This window comes from Nuphar pumila, chromosome 3, assembly GCF_984573655.1.
Source record: "Nuphar pumila chromosome 3, dmNupPumi1.hap1.1, whole genome shotgun sequence".
NCBI classification, from domain to species: domain Eukaryota; kingdom Viridiplantae; phylum Streptophyta; class Magnoliopsida; order Nymphaeales; family Nymphaeaceae; genus Nuphar; species Nuphar pumila.
The window spans coordinates 32,635,918-32,658,837 of record NC_143251.1 but is presented as its reverse complement, the minus strand read 5'-3'; the positions used below and the strand labels follow the sequence as shown (position 1 = coordinate 32,658,837).

Here is a 22,920-nt window from a genome sequence, read left to right as displayed (position 1 = left end):
GACATGATTTGGTAGTAGCATATGATTTACTTTTTGAAATCATGCTGCAAGGTTTGGCTATTTAGTTTCTGCTATATGGTATTGTTTTACTATTCTTGACTGGTGAGCATATGCAATTATTGGTAGTTATGGATATTTGAATGTTGCAAACTTTATATCTGCACTCACTCAAATCACTGCATGAAATCTTATCCATGTTCTTTCTCTCACCTGGTTTCTTTAGAAGTAGTTGTGCTCAGAATTTCGGTTCTGACACCCTACTTTGTTGGTTTTTCACAGGATATGGTGAACAGTGGAGTTGGACATGCATTTGGGAATGGATGAGAGTCATACTTGAGCCTGACGGCTTCAACAGAGGACAGAGGGGCTCTTTCTTAAATTTTTCTTGCTTCTTTTCAGTTGTCATTTTATTTTCAGTTGAATAAAACCTTGTCTTTGAAATATTTTCCTACTCATTAATAAAAGAGTTTTAGTTGGTTGACATGGATGATGATTGCAACTTCGTTTGTGGTGGTTGGGCTATCCAATGGAAATTGGAACTGTGAGGACCCCAGATCTCTGGGAAGGTTTCCGCACTGTTTTAAAAAAAAAAAAATATTCCGCAATTTCAAAGGGTATGGATTGGGGTCGTTACACACTGTGTAGGCACTATGAAAACCACATCCGTTTGTGCCTCTTTTGTTCTCTTTCAAAAGGAACATGTATATATAGAAAGCAAAGAGGTTTAAAGTTTTTTTATATGTATATATACCTTACATTTTCTGATGGCCTGGCTTGCCAGGCCCTTTTCTTTTTGGGTGGGCTCGGTTAGGGTCTGGTCGGCAGACCAACTGAACCTAGTTCGGTTGGTTGGGCCAGGCCAGACCCGTCCCAGCTTGGCTCGGCCTCGTCAGGCCTGATCTGCCAAGCCTGACTGAGTAGCCGTGCCCAACTGAGTAGTGCTCGGCTGGGCAGTAAGGCGTTGCGAAATATATATATATCCAGCCGAGCTCAGCTTGGCTGGCCATATTGGTCAGACCCTGGCCATGTCTAATGTTATGATGGATGGTGTTGTTTCTTGATATCGGTCGAGGGCTAAGTTTGGAACCCAGCAATAAAATACAAATTGTGTGCTAAGCTACCCTGAGAACCTAACTTGACATCGAGATTTTTACCCGTTTAGTATATCCGCGGACAACAATAATTAAAAAAGAGAAAATTAAATTGTGTGTATTTAATAAGGCATGCATATGGAAAATAAAACTTTAAGAAAAGATAATAAAGTATTCATGCATTGCACATAAATCACGCATATTCCTGTTATGCATTAGACCATACATGTTTACCTGTTCTCTTAATTGTTAAGTGTCGGTGAATGCATAATATTGTTCCGCAAAGCATATTAAATGATTGTATTGCTAAATTTGTGATCCCTGTTATTTATTAAATGTTCCTTTAATGCATAATAATTGTTCCCTATTGCATGAATGCTTAATTAAATTATGAATTTGTCATAATTGTATTCCTCTAAATTATTGCATGAATTCTTATCTGTATTCTTTATGCTTATTTATTTCATTAGAGAGATTTGTACGAAAAAAAAATGGATTTTTGATACCCTCCATTTGTGTTTTTTCACAACCGCAGGAGACCAATGAAGCAACTAGCTCCTGGGAGAGCTACGGGTGTTACGTTTTGCTAGATAGTTCACAGAGAGACACTATGACTCAATCTTCTTTATTTTTCTTTTACATTTGGTTGTTTATAGACTCTGAATTTCATTTATGCAATTGTCTTGAGACTTATCACTTATTTTTTAATAAAGGTTTGCTATGGTTTGGGATGATAAATGTAAGATCTCTCGTGGTGTGTTTAGTTATCCAATTGGGAGTGGAATTGTAAAGGCCTCGGGTCTCTAGGAATGTTTTTGCAATGATTTAAAAAAAAATCTGCATTTTCAATGAGTATGAGTTGGGGTCGTTACACATGGTGGTAGACGTCATGGCTTTATATTCTGCTTTGGTGGAGGACAGAGAGACCTTCTGTTGCTTTTTACATTTCCAAGAAATCAATGACTCACCTAAGAACACATAGAAACCAGTGGTGGGGTGACGATTATTAAGGTCACCTCCTCAATCTGAGTTAGTATAAGCAATTAACTTTAATTCAGAAGAGGAAGACAAAAATACTCTCTTATTTATAGTTCTCTTTAGATATCTGATGATGCGAAGAACACTCATGTGAACCGTTGTGGGAGCATGCTGAAACTGACTGGCAATGTGGATTGCATGAGTCAAATCAGGTCGAGTGATGCTAAGATACATCAACGAGCCTACCAATTGCCTGTAAGAAGTAGGATCGGTCAGAGGAATCCCATCATCAATCTTCATTTTTTAGCCCACTATTTCAAGGGTTTCGCAAATTTTGTCATCAGATATTCCTGACCTGTCAATAATCTCACAAGCAAGTTTAGTCTGAGAGAGAAAATAACCACGTTGAGAATAAGCAACCTCAATTCCAAGAAAATATGTTAGAAAACCTAAGTCTGACATTTCAAATTTCGAAGTCAAGATGGATTTAATACCCTTGATTCCTTCGACATCATCACCTGTGATTAGCATACCATCAATATAAAGTAATAATATCATAATCCCTGCATCAGATTTTCTAATGAATAATGCAGTATCAGTATAATAAGAAGAAAATACATTTTCTAACATTACATTGTTAAATCTGTCATACCAGGCTTTGAGAGCCTGTTTCAACCCATAGAGAGCTTTCTGAAGGCGAAGAACTTTATCTTTAGGAATTTTCATACCTGGTGGGGCATCCATATACACTTCTTCATTAAGATCACCATTTAGAAAAGCATTTTTTACATCCATTTGAAAAATGTTTCATTTTTTAATAAATGCAACAGTGATAAGACATCTGACTGTAACCATTCGAGCTACGGGAGCAAATGTCTCTTCATAGTCAATGCCATATTTTTGCCCATACCCTTTTGCGACTAAGTGAGTTTTATACCTCTCCAGAGATCCATCGCTCTTAGTCGTAACTTTAAATACCCAACAACAACCTATAGTTTTCTTTCCAACAGGTAGAGTTTGAAATTCCCATGTCTCAGCTTTCCTAAGAGCTTTGAGTTCATTTTCCACAGCTTCTTGCCATTCTACACATTTTTTTGCTTCCTCGAAGTTTCTAGGTTCAAAATAAGAATGGATGGCACTAAGACAAGCCCTATATTTAGGTGAAAAAGAACCAAAGGAGACAAATCGAGATGGAGGTCTCCTATTTCTTTCAGATTGTCTGTGATCATAAGTGGGAACAGACTCACCATACTTCTCAAAAGCACTTCTGAAAGTATCTTGATTTCTATGAGAGTAGATTATTGGGTCATTTAAGGTTCTATCTCCTTAAACATTGGGTGAGTTAGGTTCATTAATATCTATATCACTATCATAATTTGATGATATTTCGTCATCACTAGACAAATCATCATTACTAGACAATAGGTCAAATAAGAAAGAATAGTCCACATTTTCATGGTGAGAAGTATTTCTTTCAAAGCCATTTTCATTTTCCAAAAACGACACATTTCTTAAAACATATAATTTATCATTCCTAGAATCGTAACGTCGAAACCCTTTTTGAGTCTCTGAATATCCAAGAAAAACACAAGGAATAGCTTTAGGAGAAAGTTTATCATTCTTATCTATAAGAACAAAATCCTTACAACCAAAGACTTTTAATCTGTTATAATCAGACTCCCTTTTATATAACACTTCAAAAGGAGAGATTTTACCCAAGTTCCTAGATGGTAAACGATTGATAAGGTAAACAGAAGCAAAGGCCGCCTCGGCCCAAAAGTTTTTTGGAATATTTTGAGATATGAGGAGAGTTCAGGTGGTTTCAATGATATGCCTATGTTTTCTTTCGGCCAATCCATTTTGTTGAGGAGTTTTAAGACATGACCTTTGATGAACAATACCATTATCCTCAAGGTACATCTTGAATTCGTTGGAGAGATATTCTCCTCCGAAGTCACTTCTAAATATCTTTAGGTTACAATTAAATTGATTCTTAACCATCACATGAAATGATTTAAAACATGAAAAAACTTCATACTTATGTCTAAGAAAATATATCCAAGAGTACCTAGAAAAATCATCTAAAAAAATTACATAATAGGAGAACCCTCCTTTTGAAACAACCGGTGTCAGTCCCCAAACATATGAATGAACAATTTCAAAAGGTTTAGAAGTAAACATGGATCTTTGTTCAAAAGGCATACTTCTCATTTTTTCAAGAATAAAATCATTATAGGAGAAAGTATTTTTACAAAGATTTTTAGCAAAATGCAAATAAGATAACTTGGTGATGTTGGGATGACCAAGTCTTTTGTGCCAAACATTTATATCCTTATGTCGGGCAACATTACAAAAAGAATTTTTAGGAACTTGAAGAGAGTCCATATAATATAAGTCTCCCTTTCTAGAGTCTTCCCCAATCAATTTCCCGGACCGACGATCATATATTAAACATTTATCAGAAGAAAATTTAATATCACATCCATGGTTCGAGAGTTGAGAAACGGAGAGAAGGTTCAAGTTTAATTTTGGTATAAATCTAATTTTGGGAATGGAAAAATCTTGAGTTTCAAAATTACCAATACATTTTATTTCGAGAGAAGTGCCATCCGCAGTAGAAACGAAAGATGAGAAAATATTTTTCGAATAATCGGAAAGAGAATACATGTTTGGGGACATATGAAAAGACACACCCGAATCCAAAAGCTAAGAAATTTTACCGAGAGGGGAGAAGGTAGATGCGACGACTCCGGAGGTGGCTCCCTTGAGGAGAGGTTGGAGAGCTTCCACTATTTGGTTTAGTGAAAGAGATCCACTTGAAGGCATCTCCTCCTTTTGTGGTTGAGCAGTGGTAGCCATGGCTAGTAATTTCTTTCATTTGGGACATATGGGTTTGATATGCCCCGATTCTTTACAAAAATGGCAAACAATCTTGCTATAATCCTTCTTCCTCTTTGTCCATTATTTCTTCCTTGATTTTGAGTTTTAAAGTGAGGAGGACGATAGGTTCTTACATTATTTTCGGGCCTAGATACCGCATTGACTCCATCATTGTCTTCGGAGTTGGAGGGAACCGCAAGCACATTTGGCCCTTGCTTACTTATACCCATACGGGTTTCTTCACCACTTAATTTGGTGAAAACATCCTCAAGAGAAGTAAAAGATGACAAAAGAGAAGACCTTATTTGCTCAAATTCGGGTCTTAGCCCATTCAAAAAATTAAAGAATCGATCTTCTTCTAGTTGTTTGTGACGAAATTCAATTGCCTCTCCACTCCATTTTGGTTTGAGCATAGCAAGCTCATCCCAAATGGAAGAAAGATCGGCGAAATATTCCTTAATGGTCACGTCACCTTGACAAAGAGTAAGAGCCTTCTTTTGAAGGTAGTATTTATGGGATAAATCTCTTGACGTATACATTTTCTCAAGATAATGCCAAACTTCCGAAGCTTTCTTAAATTTAATAATGTTGGCATTAATCTTAGTTTCAACTGATGAAAAAATCCAAGAAAGAATCTTGAAATTCTTCATTTCCCATTCATCGTGTTTCTTAGAATAATCTTTAAGGGCTTTAGTTCTTTCGTCCCCCTCAAGGATCTTGATTTCACCTTCGTTTATCATGGTGATTTTTTGTTCCGGTTCCGGGATTGTGCCTTGCACATAACCCCAAAGCCATTTCCCTTTAATATGAGCCTCCATATTCCCGGCCCAAACGTGATAGTTGGAGGCATTTAGTTTAAAACCGAGAGCGAAATGAGACTCTTTTTCACCCATTAGACAGGAAAGATGTAAGAAAAAATACGTACCACAATAAGATTTTTAAGTCTTGTCGCAAATCCCTTCTAAAAAATTGAAGGAAGAGAATCCACCACTTCAATCTTCAAAAAATCAAAGGCACGCTTTTTAAGGCACAACAAAGCTAAGAATCACACGATCTTCAGTCTTCAACCTTGCTCTGATACCATGTGAAAATGTCTACAAAGAGACAATACGCATACAAGCACAAATACTTTGAAAAAGATGTGCACAAAAGCACTCACACAACACTTGAACAAATACGCACAAAGGCATAAAAATAAGCAAACATGCACAAAGGCATGTATCTATTGAAAGAGAGCAATGCTTGAGACTCTCAAGCTTAGAAATACAATGGGGAAACACCCCTATTTATACAAGAGCTAAAGAAACCACCTTGGGGCTCCCAAAAAAGTCGTTGGAAGCCCCCCAACGGTCACAATTGTGACTGTTGGGGGGGCCCAACGACTCTATTGGGAGGCCCCCAAAGTGATGACAAAGACAAAAAAAAAAGAAAAAAACTGAAATAGAAAAAGAAAAAAAATAAAATAAAAAATGAAAATACAAGCATATTCCAAGTGGAATATGCATAAAACTGAAAATTACAGAAATACCCTTTTTGGGTATTATGATAAAAGTATATATATATATATATATATATACAATGGGATCTTTGGGTTTACATTTTAACAATCCCTATTTATAGGGAGTATGTGTGAAGAACCTTGCGATAATATATTAGAATTTGGGAGGGCAGATGGCGCCCATAAATGAGAATTACAAGATAAGATTTACAATTGCAAGCAGTGTGATAGTCGTGTTAGAGAGTACTATAGTACTCTCAAAAGACTTTGGCACCAAATGGCTAAAATTGAGCCTATTTGGGATACCCTTGATGATGCTCACCGTAGAAAAAATCAATTCTTGGTGAGCAATTTTTTCAATTCATGAGAGGGTTTAGGACCGAATTTAAACATGTTCGTGTTTCAATCATCCACCGAAACAAAAATCAAGAGGAGCTTCCATCTTTACATTAGATTTTAGCCCAAGTTTGTATAGAAAAAACAAGGCTAAAATCCATGACCGAATCTAAAGAAACCAAAGACAATGTATTGGCGGTTTTTAAACTCGGTGCCAATACTCATTCTTATAAGCCTCCTCACTTCTACAAGAATAATTATTGAAAATCAAGGAGCAATGATAGGAGATATGATACAAAAGGAAAAATTACTTGTCATAACTGTGGAGAACGAGGGCACATCAAACCCTTTTGCCCTGAATTCAAAAAGGATGAGAAAAAAGTAGCTACCCTAGAAGCTCCTTAGGAAAACAAGAAAGCCTCTAACTCCGTCCGGTTACCAAAGCATGTCCTTATCTCAACTTGTAGAAGCTCTACAACTACTCCTCAAAGGCTCATCCTCCTTAACTGGTGTCGCAGTCTCCTCTTCCTCACATTCTGGTAAGATTTCTTGGCTCCTAGATTCTGGTGCCTCATTTCATATATGCTCTTCGATTGTGTTTTTAATTCAAGTAGATCTAATATTTTTACCATGGATGGATCATCTCTTGAAATTAAAGGAATTGAAAAAATTTCAAATTCTTCAATTTTTTTTTATTTCGAAAAGCAGAATTATTTTAAAACTTAACTTAAATCTTCTTTCAGTTTCCTAAATAATTGATCATGGTTGTAAGGTCACCTTCACATCTGACCACAGTTTTATACAAGATCACAAGTCCAACAAGCAGATTGGAGAAGGACATAGAAAAGGAGATCTCTACTACATGGATCGATTGATCATTCTCAAATATTCTTTTTGCATCAATGTACAAAAAATAGATATTTTTCTATGGCATCAAAGACTAGGTCATCCTAGCATTTCTAAATTGTCCAATGTATCTCATTTAAGAAAATTTTGTAATGAAAAAATCCAATGTACTGATTGTATTTTTGAAAAAATGAAAGTCATTCCCTATCAAGAGAGAACTTTTGTTGCCTCCAAACTGCTTGAATTAATACACTCGGATGTTTGAGGTTTTGCTCCTATTGCCTCTAAAGAAGGATTTACTTGTTATTCACATTCTTTCTTAGACACAAATATGAAGTTTTTTAAACTTTCAAAACATTTCACAACTTTGTCAAGAATCTTCTTTAAACCAATATTTGTATATTTTGGTCTGATTCAGGGGGAGAGTATATGTCTAAAGATTTTAAAAATTATTTAAAGAATCATGACATTTTACATCAAAGATCTTGTGCAAACATGCCTCAGCAAAATGGTTTGGCCAAAAGAAAATATAGGCATATAGTGGAAACCACTAGAACCCTGCTTATATCTAAAAATGCTCTAAAACATATTTGGGCTGAAGTTGCGCTCACTTTGATTTACCTCATAAATAGACTTCCTTCAACCAAACTTCAAAATATTTCTCCCTATGATAAACTTTAACGATATTCTCGGCATAGTTTTATCATGATACTTTTGTGACATTAAAAAAAAATATATTTCAAGTTCATTTTTTCTATTTTTTGTTTCTTTTGCATTTTAAAAACTTTTAAAACTTGTTCTTTATATTTTTTGCAAGAAAAATAATAGAAAACCTATTATTTTCTTATGTTTCTTATTAGTATTTATATTTTTAAATTTTTTAAAGCTTCCGAGATTTTTCCGAGAAAAAACATTTTTTGAAAATATCTCTGAGAAAAACCATCGTCAATAAAATTCCTTGAACAATACAGGTGACTATGTGTCAAAGACCAAGAAGCATAGAGGGAATAAGTTGGTTAGGTAGTGGCTATCATCCACACATTTATTTAATGCACAATAAGCCATATCAAATACAATCACATATCTAATACAACTGATCAAAATATATTTTATATGTTTGAAGTTAAACATGCCTCCAAGTTTGTCATAAATAAGAAAATTAACTAGTACATCAGAATGGGTGAGCACACAGTTTTATAGATGTGTGTGTGGGTGTGTATGTGCGCACAAGTAACATTAGATAGTCTGAAAACAGAAATTTTATATATACTGAGTTTGGAACTTTGTCTATGGAATTGAATTTTGCAATAAAGATAAAATTCAATTTCATATACAAAAATGTTTTCACAAAAAATATCATCAGAATATACGACAACAAAACAACTTACAGCAGCACACATATCACTTGCAGCCATCAGTGATCTCCTACCACTTTTGCATCCCTGTAAATTAATTAAAATGTGGGAACTTCATCATAGAATAGATAACCACAAAATTCAAGCAGGAAATGACATAATTATATAAGATACTCACAATAACTATGTCATCATCCCTTACAAAATGTTGAGATACTTCTTCCAAAAACTTTGGGTTGTTTACCATTTCTAAAATCGCAACAAAGAACATTTATTTCAGTGTCCCATAGACCAACACATGAAGCAATTTGTGAATAAAATCATTCCTATTTTTCAGAAAAAGAATCACCATTCCACATGAGTACTTGAATCATCTTGAAAACAATCTTCAGTTTTTTTTCTTTTTTTACAGATGACGGTACAGCAAAGTCAGATGCGGATAGATTTGGGTATTGCCTTTCTTAAAGGATATTATGGACAAAGGTACAGTACATACATGTATACATTTATATATGTATATTATATACCAATAGGAAGGAAAACCAATCTAGTAAAAAGCATACAGAACCCCTTACCAGAAGGGCTAGGGATACTGGTGTATTTTATCGTATTGTATGATATTGTAAGATATGGAAAATGCCCCAACTAAAAAATAACAAAAAGTCAAAAAGATACACATAAAATCAACAAAAATATTCTCAAAAAATCTGAAAAGGCTAGGAAAAAATATTGAATGCAATATAAAAAAAAGAAAACAAATTTAAGCATTATGATCAATTAGACACATATGCATTACTAATATATGCAAAACGTTGTCATAACTAACAAAATAAAATATTTACTATTAAGTGCAACATTAAATAAAAAAATTCAAATCTACTTAAAATTCTCAATCAGGTAAAAAATGATAATAAAATGGGCGTATTGTACGATACAACATGATACATCATCATATCATAGGATACAGGCCAATACCACCCGATAATCAGAGCCTAACAATACTTGATGCAGTATTTTATCGGTCTAAGGGTTGATACAGCGATATGACATATTGTATCATATCATAACATACAACAAGATACTAATAACACTGAGGAATATAAAAAAGAGGACTACAATATAAGAGACTAGGGATAATTCAAAGATGAAAGTGAAGAAAAGGTGATGGAGAATCAATATGAAAGAAAAAAAATAGAACCCTATATGAACATATAAAGGATTGGAATAAGAAATATTGAGAAGTTTAAAAACTTGCAGAGCAAGAAAAGAACTAGAAGGATTAAGAAAGAAAAGAAAAGGTGAAGTTCCGGAGACAAAAACAGTCAAGAATCAAGATCTCTTGGAAAAACCTGGATGTGATCTTCAACCGCGAGCTCTCATACCATAAAATATTTTGATGAATGTTAAAGAGAAAATGAAGAAGATGAGCAGTCACTAAGGCTTCAATCTAGTTATGATTCCCCAATGGGGGTTATAAACTTATAACCTATTTCTTCCCTCTTTATATTAAATTAAATACAATGTAGAATATTACAAGATTGCCACTATCATGTATGGTTGGCTCAGAAGACAAAGTAGCCCATGACTTTTGAGAATACAATATATATATATATATATATATATATATATATACAAACACTAAATGAAATAAGCATAAAAGTAACCAAACTACAATAACAAGCCTTATTATTATTGAGTTCACAACAAGTTTCAAATGTGAATGATGCTCTTCAGTTGGTTTTCATTGTCTGATTTTCAGATAGCATAGTGGATCACCTGGAAAGCCAGGCTCACTTGCAACTTGCAAGTGTCCATATGCAGAAATCCAGAAATTCACTATGCAACTACCATGTCATAGGCATTTGTAAGGTGAGAGAAGCCTATTCACATTTAAATATTACAAAGAATGACAGAAATACAACTTGAAAATCGAAAATCTGCCGCATCTATCATGTATAAAGTGATGAAATTAAGAACCACCATGAGAAATGTACTGTAGTTAATGAGACCTAACAAGCACAAAGTCACTGATTTCCAACATATAAAATAAAATTCTCTTTCATGACCAGAATGTTGAATTACATAATGAGACTTAAAATCACATGCGGATATGCACCATTTTATTTCTGAAAGACATGTTTCTCTAAAGCATTTATTTTTCAATAGCATGTGGGAATAACTTCAACCTATGCTCTAGGATCAAGTACAATTTAGAATACTTTCAATCTATGTGCCAAGAGTGAGTAGAACTAAGAACACCAAACACATAATTTCAGTGAAGACAATTTTAGCTTTAACTCATTTACCTTCTCCAACTTTGAACATATAAGGTACGTTTACAGCTCCTATTGCATGTCCAGCATTGAATTCTTCAACAGTCCTATTTAAATGCACTGATAAAAAATGAGACATGAAAGCAACTGGTCCATATACACCCTTTGAAAGAACGTTATTGCTAAACAGAAAGATGAAGGTTATAGAAATCAAAACTACGAAGTCAGATTAAGGAGTGAAGCCGTGGCTACCAAGGCAAGTGTAACAACATGAAAATGAAAGAGCAAGTATAAATGAATTGACACAAGTGAGAACAAGAAAATTAACATTTTTTCTGTCAACAAAAGAAAAAGAAATGATAAGGGGAAACTATTACTATGCCAATATAAGGGGAAGCATAAAAGAAATACATTCAATAAAGAGAAACAAAATAAATTGTGAGCATGAGGTGGAGAAGAGATGCTTAGACTCTTAGCAAGAAAGCATCCAGAGATACTACTTTTATGTTGTAACTCACCTCACAAGATTGAAGAGAACAATTAAACTCGAAGATATATTCCACTTATCTAACCAAATGGAAAAGATGATGATAGAGACAGATAGTGTTTTTTTCATTTACATGAGATAATATGACATTACAGTCATATGTTAGGTCACGTGCTTTGACAACCCCTTCCTCCCTACCTCTCAGAGGAGACTATGCCCTAGAAACATCTGTTCAAATTAAGCATTTGAAACCCATGCAGGCTCTGTACTCCTGTATAGGTGGCAACTCGATTTGTCCAGACATGAAGGGACATCTCAAATCTGGTCCGTGTGTCCTGTGCCCAAGCTGAAGCATAAAGGGAAAGCTTTCCTGGTGGGCAAGGAGAGAGTACCCACGAAGTTTTACACTGAAGGCATCAGAACAGAGCACAGTCAATGTTGCATCTCTTAGTGACCCAAAAAATAGTGGTTTCTCCCGACATTAGAGAAAAATAAACATTTGAAGAATATCAGACTATATATGGATTTAAGGTGCCAAACAATTAAAAGCCTAAGAAATGTGAAGTTATAACCATAATACAGGATAATACAGAGTGCCCCGAATAAAAGGGCAGAAAACAGAAAGGAACAAAAGGACAGAGAGGAAGGATTGCATATGACTTTAACATTTAATCAAGGACAAGCAGTTGATATTTTCTAAGGGTGCATTTGCCTGTGCGGAAAAGGGTGGGTTTCTGTGAAACAGTGCGAAGACCCATGCCTTTTCAACGGGGCCCCTGGTGGTTATGAACGTGACACCTGCTTTCCATGAGGAAAGCGGGGGCCAAAATCAACACAACCCCCCTTATTTCTGCTGTAATGTTTCATGTGGAGGGGGTTGGGTGTATATTTCAGCAGAAGGGGACTCCGCACTGAAAACCGCAAAGAGTTGCCTTCCACTACAGGCAAATGGCATCCTAAAAGTTTCAAACTTTCGATGTTTCGTAATTTTACAGCATTTTGGGGCCACTTAAACATTTAAAAGACTTTTAAGTTATGGGAAGATAAGAATGTTTGTATTCAGTAGGAAAAAGCCTATAAAACCAGTAGCTATGGAAAATGCAGTAAAAGCTCTCCCACTGGGTTTGAACTATAAACAAGATCACTGTTAAGATGTTGTAATGCATCCCTTTATTATACTGTTCGGGTTTGGATCAGATGTAGATCCAGGATCCAAATATGCTGTGTAATACTGTTTTATTATTAAGGGCTGTTAAGTCTTTTGTAGCCTTAATTAGGTTGTAACATAAATAGTCCCTGAATACATATTTAACGTGATTTTTACTGCTGCAGTTTTTGCCTCTAGCCAATCTCTCTCTGCGTTTCTGTAAAAACCAGTAAAAAAAATTTAAAAGAGATCGGACCCGGGTCGGGTCCAGACCCGACCCGGATCCAACCCGTGCCAGCCCCTCGAAAATCCTTTTCAGAGGGGCTGGCAGCCCGCAGAGGAAGGGGGACCTCCGGCGACACAGGGGGCGAGCCCTGTGTGCGCCCCCTCCCTATTAAAAGGCGAGAGGGGAGAGGGGAAGGCTTACGAGCCTCCCCCGACCTCCTGACTCTCTCTCTCTTCTCTCGTCTCTCTCCCCTCTGCTCTCTCTTCCCCCGACCTCCCGACTCTCTCTCTTTGCCGACGCCGGCCAACCCCCCTTCACGGCGCCACCCTCCCCGGCGAACCCCCCCTTCACGGCAGCCCAGGTAACCCCCTCCTCCATCTTTGTGTCTCCCTCTCGATAGCGGCAGGCAGGGGCCAAAGGCCCCTGCGACTCCCCCTCCCCCCTCTGCTTACCTTTTCGGCAAGGGGCCTTCGGCCCCTGCCCCCCCCCCCCCTTTTTTTTTCTCCACGAACGACAGGGGCCATTGGCCCCTGCCTCCTCTTAGATAACCGCAGGGGGGCCTTTGGCCCCTGCGCTCCCCCCCTCGTTTCTTTGGCAGGGGCCATCGGCCCCTGCCCCTTTTTTTCTTTTAAACCTGGCAGGAGCCGAAGGCTCCTGCCCTTCCATTTTTTTTAAAAAAAAATCCAGCAAGGGCCTCCTAAGGCCCTTGCCCTTTTCCTTTCTTTTTGAGACCCAGCAGGGGCCGATGGCCCCTGCCCCTCTCTAACAGACAGGGGCCTCTGGCCCCTGCCCCTTTTCCTGTCAAGCAAAGCTCGGCAGGGGCCATTTGGCCCCTGCCTCATCTTCCGAGGGCCGCAGGTGTGCATTTGGCCCCTGCGACCCCGTCTCTCTCTCATTTTGCCTTCCGACAGGCCAACAGAAGGGGGTGGGAATGCCCCCCTTCCTTTCAAGGTTGGAGAAGCCGAGTCTCCTCTCTACCTTTGCTCGTTTATGCCTTCTAAAATCACATATTTTTGCAGTTTACACAACGGAGCCCGTTCGCGCCCCGTGAACTAAACCGACAATCACCTACGTTCGTAGACGACTCCATTATCGCAATACCCCAAGGTAGGAGAAGTTGCACAAGGACTTAAATAATTAAATCAAGCTTAAATAATTAATGATCGAAATGACTTAATGATATATTTATATACTTATACGTATATAAGTACACTTTTAAATCAAGGACGCGGTTTCGCGATCCTTGTCCTTTTCTTTCGTATTTCCTATTTCAGTTTGCCGTCGCACTTTGCGCCCAGGCTTTTACTTTCGTATTTACTGCTTATTGTCTTTTAATTCAAGGACGTGGTTTCGCGGTCCTTGTCCTTTGCTTGCGTACTTCCTGTTTCTGTTGCCGTCGCGCTTTGCGCCCAGGCTTTTGCTTTCGTATTTACTACTTACTGTCTTTTAATTCAAGGACGCGGTTTCGCGATCCTTGTCCCTTGCTTTCGCAATTCCTGTTTGTCGTCGCGCTTCGCGCCCAGGCACTTCCTTTTTCGCATTATTGTCTTTTGTTTTTGCCTTGCCATAGACTCAGTGTATTCGGGAGGAATACCTATTCCTCTTTCTACCCGATATGTTTTGGGAAAACCCTTGATTTGGGGCAAGATCAAGTTGTTGGGTGATAGGTTCATTTGTGAAACCCATTTACCAAAACCAGTATCGTGACTTACATAGCACCCAGACACTGCGTCATCGGATGTCAGATTCGAGAAAATCACATGCCATATGTTGGCAAGTTGTGTGTCGTTTCGAAAGATTTGAAATGTTAAAATAGCTTTTAAAAACATTATATCTTTACGAAACACACTCCCGAGGCTCCTATTAAGGACCTGTATCCCTTTCCTCGTAAGTGTACTTCTTGAACATGCGAGACATGTTAGTACTACGACGATTGGATGAGAGAGTCTTATAACCTCGATTGATGCTTAGTGCACATTGTTGAAAACACATATAAAAAAAATGGGATCGCCTTCATAGGCAAGATGCTCGTTTCGGTCTAAAGGACCAGAGCATGAAGAAAGAGGCAACGGCTAAGAAACCCCGTCGCGCTCAATTCAACTTGGCTTCGTCAAGAGAGAGGACGAAGGGTACCAACTCCGATGGACAGACCATTTATGGCTTTTTAAAAGGGCAAAAGACCCGTTTTTCCCCAGTCATCGGAGGTTAGGGGGAGGGATAGGGGCTACATAAGTTAGCCTAACACTTCTGCAGAAGTTGAATGCATCCCTATCAGGCCTTGGGGACTTACTCTCTCGACCATCGGTCGTCTCCATAGGAATAGGATTCAGTCAGACAAGCGAGGTATATTAAAATACTTAACATAATGAACACTCGGCTTGGACTCGACTGTTTCGACTCGTGTGCCATGTATGTACCCGCATGGCCGGTTATCAAGTAATAACTAAATTGAGCATGCACACCCTTTTCAGTTTGTTGTACTTAGCTTATTCCTCCAGTCTATCTGCTTAGTTTGCTCGTTACTACCTGCTGCATAAATTATCTATGCCTAATTTAGTTCTTTTTGTCTTTGTACTCTCCTGCTAATTTTTCGCAAAACTAACCCATTTCATGGGTACAGGTGACGATTAGGTGCATCAGGCGATGGCGCGACTGCGAGATGATTTAAGGATCCATTGTTTCTGCTCGTAGTTCTTCTCCTGGACATTTTGGTTTTTGATACGGTTTTCCCTTGAGGAAACTCAAATTTTGTACAAACTTGATACTCTATTTAAATAGAAGAAATGGTTTCCTAAGTGTTATTGCAGATCGTCCATGGTAAATCTTTGTTTTCTCGCTAACGTGCCCAAGGTTGTCAAACCTCTCCTTTTTCTTTTAAAAGAAATCGTTTCCGCTGATTTTAGAAATAAACTCTGTAAAGAAAAGGAATTTTCCAACTATTTCAAGGAATTTATAAGGTTCGAAATTTTGGGGCGTTACAGTTTCTCCCTCTCATTTTCACACAGCATCGAATCAATGCAGATCTGATATTGTTCGATGTTCTAACATGGTATAAGAGCATGCAACATGACTGGGCGTGATCAGAAGTGATTGATGGGGCTGTTAATTCTCAGATGTGCTCGTTGGGGCTGTTCACTCTCATTCTAACTGGTTGGGTCGTTAATATTAGTGTCGTGAATCTGTTAGGTCGTTAATATTAGTGTCATGAATCTGATTTCTGTGTCGTTGTATTTCCCTGTGTCATTGCATTTTCCTGTGTCGTTATATCTCCTTGTGTCATTTTTTTTTTCTGTGCCATTATATTTCCCTGTTTCGTTATATTTCCATGCATCGTGAATCTGATTTTTGGTTAACATCTGTGCTGTAAATCCGATTCTTTTATGTCATAATTTCTGTGTCGAGAATCTGACTTTCTAATTAATATTTGTGTCATAAATCTAATTCCTTATGTCATAAAATGATTTGCACCGTGAACCTGGACTGTCTGCGCTGAAACTGAATTTTGGGTGTCCAAAATCTTTTCTCTGCAAACTATTCTTTAGTGTCAGTGCTTCTTGTGGAGTGATACTTTGTTTATTTTATTCTTGTGTCGATTTCTACATTTTGGGTTAATATTCTCCCTTTCATCGAACGCTTCTGCCCATCATATTTTTCTTTTGTTGTTTACCTCCATTTTTTCTCATGGATAGTAATGCCTCACAATCCATGCTTTCTTCGAGTTTCTTGACCCAACTTATTTAAGAAAAGTTGAACAAAAATAATTTTTTGACTTGAAAAAGGCAAATTATTCCTTTCATTAGGAGTCATGATCTGTCTGGTCATCTTGATGGTTCAGTTAAAATGTCGTATGAGTTTATTATGCAAGAGTAAAGAGATGACAAAGGAGCAATGAATCTGGTTTACATCAAGAACCCTGAATATGTGTCATGGATAAAAAGGGATCAAACAGTTGTAGCCTATGTCACATGGGTGCGGGTGCGGGTGCGGGAGTGCGGCAGGGGCAAAAATGTATATATATATATAGAAGGGGGTCGGGGGTTCCCCCAGCGTTGGTCGGGGTTCAATTTTTTTTTCTGGTGTGTTTGTTTGAAGACTTGTTACCCACGTTCTGCTTGTTGTGTACTTTAGCTCAACAGGACAAAATTGATGAACCGAAAGGATTGGCAATCTGATCGACCCAGCCTGCTGCGTTCTGCTGACTGTCATGATTCAATCATGTCTAAAACTCCCTGGTCTTCACGAAAAAAAATATAGGCGAAAGGTTTGACATGGTTTGTTGGAGAGAGAGTCTTCACGAGGCCTACGGCGCCACTGCCATGCCAGTGCCTAGGGTTCTTCAAATTTCATTTTATATACAGTTGCACATAGATGACAACTAAAAGAAATTTATTGGATTTGACATGTGGAAAAGAGAGGTCTACACAAGGCTACAGCTAGAGCACCCATCTCGTTGGTCGGGTCTCGGGCTCTAGGTGGGTAGGAATGGGATAATACGGGTTTGGGTTATGGGTCGGGCTAGGATAGTGGTTTTGGGTCGGGTGTGGTATTGGGTTTTGGATCAGAGATGGGTTAATGGATTGAGCCTGGTGTGGGTATTGGGTTTGATTGATATAATATTGGGATGATTCACCCGATTGGATCTGGATCAGGTCTAGTCCTAAACTACTCGTCGGACCCAAAATGGGATGGGTAGGACCATGGATCGAGTTGTGGTGTGAAAAGGCTTGGTTCGAACTCGATCCTTGATCTGTAACAAAATGGGTCTGGTTTTGACCCAGCTCAAATTCAAACTGGAACTCCGTCCGGGTCTAATACAAATTTGGGTCGGCATTGGATCCATTTTGGGGTTCAAACATAATGGGTTGGGTCTGGTTCGGGGCGAACCGCGAACCAAACCCAATTGGGTAGGTCGGGTAAGGGGGTTCGGAACTCGAACCTGCTCCCGGGGACCCAAAGGGTGGACCCCGAGACCCAGGCCTGGGTCCCGTAGTAACAAAGTCTGGTCCGGACCCTCTCGGGTTCGGACCCATCCACATAGATCCGTGACCCCCTGCACGCAGGTGGGCTGCAGTAACGCCCCCACGCGCAGGCTCAGGGAAGTGGGTCGTGGGCCTGTCAGACGCTGCTATGCCAGCAGCCTGGCCCAGCGTCATGCAGGGGCCTTGCGACCCGGGCCCAAGCTGCGACACAGGCACCAGGGCACGAGGCCAGGCCTGTGCACCAAAACTCACGCTGGGATACACGACCAGAGCCCCGTGACTTGGCTGACCAGCACCGACGACCTGATTAGTAACTGTGACAGGTTCCACAGTGGGAGACAGTACCAGATTTGGAGTGTAAGCGTGACCAAGATGGATCGGCCTACCTGGTTCAGCTGTGGTAGCAGGTAAGCGACTATTTGCGTCGTCACCCAAGTTTGCTCCTGTTTTCATCATTGAAGTCCCGCGCGCATCTCCTGACGACTCGATGATCACAAGTCGATCTTCAATCCCATCGATGCGCTTCGACATACCGGCTACCTCCTTGCTTACGCATAATAGGTTTTCCTGGATCTTCGTCACCATGTCAAGCACCTGCATCATCGGATTTTCAACGTTGATTTCCTCCCGCTCTTTACCACTTGCCGGATCGGTCCTCGCCTCATGAGACATCACGTTGTCGAAGGAGGAACCCTAGGCTCTGATACCACTTTGATGTAGGGAGGGCACGATGCTCTCACGAAACGGATGCAGACGTTGCTGATCTTCGACGCAGCGACAGAAAACGAATGACCACGTAATAGGTCTGACGTTGACGGTGATCTTTTGGTGCACGATCAATCGTGCGGCAGCAAAATAGTCAATGGGAATGCAGAGCAAAGGATCGGATCAATCGATCAGATCAACAATTTATTTAAGGGACTGATAAAGATTACAATGATAAAAGATAAATGACAAACAAACTGATAAATAGTGGTTGGATGCAAGAAATAAATGAATCAACGTGAAAGAAAGAAATGCTGCAGTGAACCCACAGAAAGAAAACAGGCTGTGGTTAGGGATGGCAGTGGACCGGGGGAAAGCGGGGCCCTGCCCCGCCTCGCCCCGTTTGGACCGGGGATGAAGGGTATGAAACGGGGATGGAGGCGGGGACGAAGGTTAAAATCCATCCCCGTTCGGGGATGGACATACCCTTTTCCCCGCCCCGCCCCGCCCCGCCCCGTCCCTACCACTTTTCCCCGCCTCATCCCTGCCCTGCCCCGCCCCGCCTCATCCCCGTTTGAACCAGGAAGGAGGACATGAAACGGGGATGAAGGCGGGGGTGGAGGTTAAAATCCATCCCTGCCGGGGATGGAGGCGGGGATGAAGGTTCTAATATTGAGGCGGGGCGGGGTGGAGACTTTGTCCCCCGCCCCGCCCCGCCCCGCCCCACTGCCATCCCTAGCTGCGGTAAATTCAATATGTTGTGATTGCACGCAACCCTAGGATGGGCATTTAAAAGCTTCAACTGAATCCGGGTCTCGGGTCCGGTCCCGGACCCGAGACAACTTCTGTGTGTTGTTGGATCTGGGGTGTCCCGACCTGTATTCTCTGTGCTCGTCTGGAGTAGGTACGGAGAGGGACATCTTCTCCGCATCTCGGTACGGGAATCTGGATCGGATCCACTACTTGGGTCTGATCCCCAATCCCATGGTGCAAATCTGGTCCACTGCCTGGGTCAGGCTGTATGGATCTGGATCCATCCTGCTCTGCATCAGTTTCTCATAAGAAATCCCAACTAAACACATTCCCATGCTCCCAACCAGAGATATCTGGGTCATATCGAATATTAAATCGAAGTTAAAACATTTCCTCCTATCGTGCTTGTTTGGAAAAAACGTAGTTGCAATTAGGCAACCCCCAAGTGTTCAAATCTTGCTTTTCAAAACTACGCATTTTTTTGGAATGTTGGATTCTCGCAAGAAAACCTTTTTCTTTAAAGTTTTTGCGCTCATGCGTAAATTCGTGTCTTTTATAAAAGCGCAAGCTCGCTACGAGGTAGGAAAGAGTACGCAACTGCGTACCTTATGAGGTTGAATATATTTACCAATAATACATATACTACATCATGCATGCATGTGCACATTTCAGTGCAACAACAAAGTATAAAGCAAGGCTCGACGGGCGAAACCGCACATCGAGCTAAATAAATGTGTAAGTAGTGCACGAGGTAAGAAACCGTACCCTGACTAAATAAATATGCAAGCAGGGCATGAGGTACGAAACCATATCTCGGCTAAATAAATGTGTAAGCAGTACACGAGATACGAAACCATACCCTAGATAAATAAATATGTAAGCAATAGCTTGTGTACATGACAGCACAATGACAAAGTAAATGACATAAAGCAATGCTCGATATGTGAAACCACATATCGAGCTAAATAAATACATAAGCAGAAGCCTGTGCACGTAAAAGTGTGCCCCTGCCCATTGGTCAGAAAAGGGAGCACAGGGCTACGCCCCTGCCTGCTGGCCCAAAAAGAAGAGGTGGCAAGGGCATCGCCCTTGCTGCCAGTCGAAAAAGAGAGGAGGCGGCAGGGGCGTTGCTCCCTGCCCGTTAATCAGAAAAAGGGAAAAGGCAAGGGGGCATCGCCCCCTGCCTGCTTGCTTGCTTGCCGAAAAAGGGGAGAGCAAGGAGGGAGTCAGGAGGGTTGGTGCCCTCTTGTCGGCACCAAACAGAGAGGCCGGAGGGCCAGTGCCCTCTGGTCGGTGCCAAACAGAGAGGGAGAGAGCGACGGGGAGAAGAGAAGAGAAGAGAAGGGGGGGGGGGGGGGGGGGGGGGGGTTGCGCCCCTCCCCTGTCAACCGAGAAGGAGAGCAGAGAGAGACGGGGAAAAGAGAGAGAGAGAGACGGGAGGCTCACCTGAGGAGGGAGGGGTCTTTTTCCGGTGAGGGGAGCGTTGGCTCCGGCCAGGCGATCGGAAAAAGGAAAAGGGAGAGAGAAGAGACGAGCAGGGAGGAGGTCGTCGGCGACAGTATCCCGACGAGGGAGAGAGAGAGAGAGTAGTCAGGGGTGGGAGAGAGCGGGAAGAGAGGGAGCGGGGGTTCAGGAAGAGAGAAAAACATAGGGGGGGGGGCTCCTTTTCGTAAAAGGAGAGCACCCCCCCCCAGGTTTAAATAGAAAAGCACGGGGGCCTCTTTTTGGGTATGGATTCGGATCCAACCCGAATCTGTTTTTTTTTAATAAAAATGGATTTTACACTCTCTCTTAACACCAAGAGTCCCATTGGGATGTTTTTCATGATAGGGAAACACGCCAACTTCAGCTTGATCATCTATCTTTTCTTGACCTTTTATGGACTCCTTGTGTGAGAGGAATTCTTTATGTGAGAGAGCTTATAGATGGATCTTGTTACTGGATATGGATACAGGTACTAGAACATGATCTACTCTAACATTCCCCCAGCAAACACAACGACCCGTGACAAACGTTAAGTTTGGAACATAGAAGGTGGAACCGCGGAATAGGTAGCAGTTTTGTGAAGACGTCTGCTAGTTGATCGGACGAAGGGATGTGAGACTTAAAGACGGCCTTTAGCAACGTGGTTTCAAACAAAGTGCACATTGATTCGACTTTGAAGGATAAGATTTGCAGCAAGATATATAGCATAAACATTGTCTCACCATAGAGTAGGTAGAGATCGAATAGGAACATTGAGTTCTCGAAACAAAGCATGAACCTAGGAGATTTTTGTGGCAGCATTAGCAACGGTCCTATACTGGGTCTCTGTGTTGGAGCGAGCAACAACGTGTTGTTTCTTGGAGTTCCAAGAGATAATGTTGGGATCAAGAAAGACTGCATAGCTTGATGTGGATTTTTTATCATCTGGAGATCCAGTCCAGTCAGCTTTTGAGAAAACGGTAAGAGAGACAGATGTGGATGGTCGTATCAGCAACCCAAAATGAATTCAATTTAAGATAACGCAGAATATGCTTCACGACACTCCAGTGATCAACAGTGGGTTGATGCATATACTGACACACCCGATTTACTAGAAAGGCAAGATCGGGGCAAGTGAGGGTCACATATTAGAGAGCACCCACCATACTACGATAGAGAGTGGGGTCGTGGAAGGGAGGCCCATCAGACGTCAAACACATAGAAGTAGCCATGGGGGCGCTGATTGGCTTAGCACCAAGCATGGATGTCTGGTGAAGAACATCAAGGACATATCTGTGTTGTAAGAGTGAGAGATCATTAGTAGTGTGAACAATTTGAATGCTTAGGAAATAATGTAAAGGGTCATCATCCTTCAAGGAAAAACTCTGACTAAGGCGGCATTGAATCAGAGAATAAACAAACGATGAAGAGCTGTCTGTGACAAGAATATCATCAACATATACCAAGATGTAAACAATTAGGCTTGGTTTGTGCAAACTGAAGAGAGAGGCATCTATCTTAGATTCCATGAACTCATTGGCCAAAAAAGGGCTTCTTTAACATCTTCAAGCATAAATGCAGAGCTAAGTTCTATCTTACCCGCATAAACTATTTTGCAGTATTTTTTAAGTACTAAGTTGCCTACAGACAGCTATTTGTTGTGGGAATCTCAATTCATCCTACTATTGATCTTGTATGATTTATACAGATTCATTGATGGATCAAAACCATGCCCAATCAAGTTTATTATGAAAAATGAAAAACAAATTCCAAGTCCTGAATTTGTTAAGTGGCAACACCAAGGCTCATCTCTTCCTTAACTGAACATGTTCATACACAGGTCATTGCATTAAAAACCTCATATGAGGTATGGCAAGAATTGAGAGAGACTTATGCTGCCCA

General features: G+C 40.3%; 1 protein-coding gene across 2 annotated transcripts in view; it reads right to left on the bottom strand.

Annotated features, from left to right (window-relative positions):
* Positions 1-22,920, bottom strand: part of LOC149842513 (uncharacterized) — a 109,716-nt gene that overhangs the window by 27,719 nt on the left and 59,077 nt on the right. For both annotated transcript variants that reach the window (XM_089999244.1, XM_089999246.1), the window contains 3 exons: positions 11,291-11,364; positions 9,163-9,233; positions 9,018-9,071 (listed from right to left, as the gene is read on the bottom strand). In XM_089999244.1, coding sequence (XP_089855370.1) covers positions 9,018-9,071; positions 9,163-9,233; positions 11,291-11,364 — 199 coding nt within the window. The remainder of the gene's footprint in view (positions 1-9,017; positions 9,072-9,162; positions 9,234-11,290; positions 11,365-22,920) is intronic.